This window comes from Etheostoma spectabile, unplaced genomic scaffold (genome assembly GCF_008692095.1).
Source record: "Etheostoma spectabile isolate EspeVRDwgs_2016 unplaced genomic scaffold, UIUC_Espe_1.0 scaffold325, whole genome shotgun sequence".
Taxonomy (NCBI): Eukaryota; Metazoa; Chordata; class Actinopteri; order Perciformes; family Percidae; genus Etheostoma; species Etheostoma spectabile.
In genome coordinates this window covers 374824-376759 of record NW_022605585.1, presented here as the reverse complement: position 1 = coordinate 376759, position 1936 = coordinate 374824, and the positions used below count along the sequence as shown (strand labels likewise).

At 47.8% G+C, this 1936-nt stretch overlaps 1 protein-coding gene and 1 long non-coding RNA gene across 2 annotated transcripts in view; one reads left to right on the top strand and one right to left on the bottom strand.

The window, feature by feature from the left end:
- The first annotated feature begins 368 nt into the window (after nt 1-368).
- LOC116686189 (uncharacterized) overlaps nt 369-1936 on the top strand; it is an 8624-nt gene continuing 7056 nt past the window's right edge. Inside the window, exon 1 of the long non-coding RNA XR_004331172.1 lies at nt 369-645. This is a non-coding gene — a long non-coding RNA (uncharacterized LOC116686189). The remainder of the gene's footprint in view (nt 646-1936) is intronic.
- Nucleotides 1677-1936, bottom strand: part of sec14l7 (SEC14-like lipid binding 7) — a 19969-nt gene continuing 19709 nt past the window's right edge. The window contains 1 exon segment of the mRNA XM_032511171.1: nt 1677-1818. Within this exon segment, the coding sequence (XP_032367062.1) occupies nt 1706-1818 (113 nt within the window). The 3' untranslated portion in view covers nt 1677-1705.

Genomic DNA, 1936 nt, shown 5'->3' with positions numbered 1-1936 from the left:
TGTCAGATCCTTCCAGTTCTTTTGACTAGGCGGCATGTTCCTGTAAGCGTGTTCAGCTTCCCTGTGCGTGTATTTCCAGTTTTTTACTTTAGTCTTCCCCGGACCTGCTTTTGGATCGCTTCCTTTTGAGCCTTTGGATTTCTTGTGTTTGGGCTTTTCATGTTTTTTGGACGTCACCTATTCCCGTCACCTATTGTTTTTGGACTGTTCAAATAAACCCGATTTATACCTTCCCTTGCCTGCCTCCCTATTCTCTGCATTTGGGTCCTCCATTTTGCTGTACCGTAACAGGCGTGTATACTATCACATTTACATACTGAGAATAGTTTTTGTAATTGAATTGAATTGTGCACCCTTATTAGCAACGCATTACGCTGTTTTTTTGTGCATCCAAACAGCGTAGATAGAAGATGGACAGCGCTGTCTGCACGACTGATTTAGTGAGACACAAGTAACACAGAAGAGCTAATAACTGTTTGTTCCTACAGCTTTCAGAGCTGGGTCGATCTGGAATCTTGCCCCTTATAAGGTCATGAGGGCATTGAACTTGCGGCCACTGCGCCACAAACTGAGCCTCCGTACATGGGGCGCATAGCTCAACCAGGTGAGCTACCCAGGCGCCCCAATAATCCTTAACTTGTTAAAGTCAACCTTAATTGTAACAATTCAGTTTTATTTTATTGATAGTATCAAATCATAACAAGAGTTATCTCCAGACCTTTACAGACGGAGCAGGTCAAGACCACACTCTATAATTTACAAAAATTCCAGTAATTTCCCGGTAGGTGGTGTCTGATGGGGCCGGTTGGGGGGGGGGGGGTGTAGAAAGAATGACATCCAATTAAAGAATATGCACAGTGACTAGATATAGAAGTTTTAGTAGTTTCACCGGACGTAGCAGGGCACAGCGCGGGCGTTAGGTTGGTGTAGTAGGGCACGCATGGTGTTATTAAGGTGTAGCAGGGCACTTGGCAGAGCGTACCGATTAGCCGGTGTAGCAGGTGTACATGGTTAGCCGGATGTGGCAGGGCAACGGCAGAGCGTATCAGGTGTGGCAGTACTTAATCAGGCACTGCATAGCGTTATGGGTGTAGCAGGACGTGGCACGGGTGTAGCAGCCAAGCAGGCACTGCAGGGCGTTATAGGGTTTAGCATACCGTAGCAGGGGGAGCAGCCGTAGCAGGATGTACAGACCGTAGCAGTTGTAGCAGACCGTATCGGGTGTAGCAAACTGTAAGCATGATGTAGCAGGGTGTGCAGGGCGTAGGCAGGGGTGGCAGGGTGCAGCAGACGTAGAAGGATGTACAGTGTGTGGCAGGGCGGAGCAGGGCTGAGCCAGACCGGAGAGGACCACAGCGACAGCTACCCCCAGGATTTAATGCCACTCTAAGAAAACCGCTGTGCAAAAAAACACAAGACTCCGGAAATAAGCCCTAGAAGGTTAAACGTTATCTTTTTGAAACAAGTTTTTCCTTGCTTTCTTGATCATTCTTGGTCGTTGAATTGTCACAATTGTAAAAATCTTGACACAGTCACATGGATACGAGCGACACACAACCCCCCCCCCCCTTTGATTGAAAACATTGATCCAGGTGTCACGATTAGTGAAAGCTCCTGATGGATGTGGGTTCTGGATCAGTCTCCTGGGCTGCGTGGTCTCTGTTCTGGATCAGTCCCTCCTGGGCTGCGTGGACTCTGTTCTGGATCAGTCTCCTGGGCTGCGTGGACTCTGTCCGTCTGGAGGAGGAAGAACCTCCACCTTGTAGCTCACCCTCTTGGACTGCAGGATGCTGTAGCTGTTGTCAAAACACAGCACGTCTGCACACAGTGAAGAACACGACGGTTAAAGGGACTTTATGGAACTTTTTAACGTTTCTGAAGCTCATTTTTCACACAATTATCTTTTTTTTTTTTAACCCTTGTGTTGTCTTCCCGT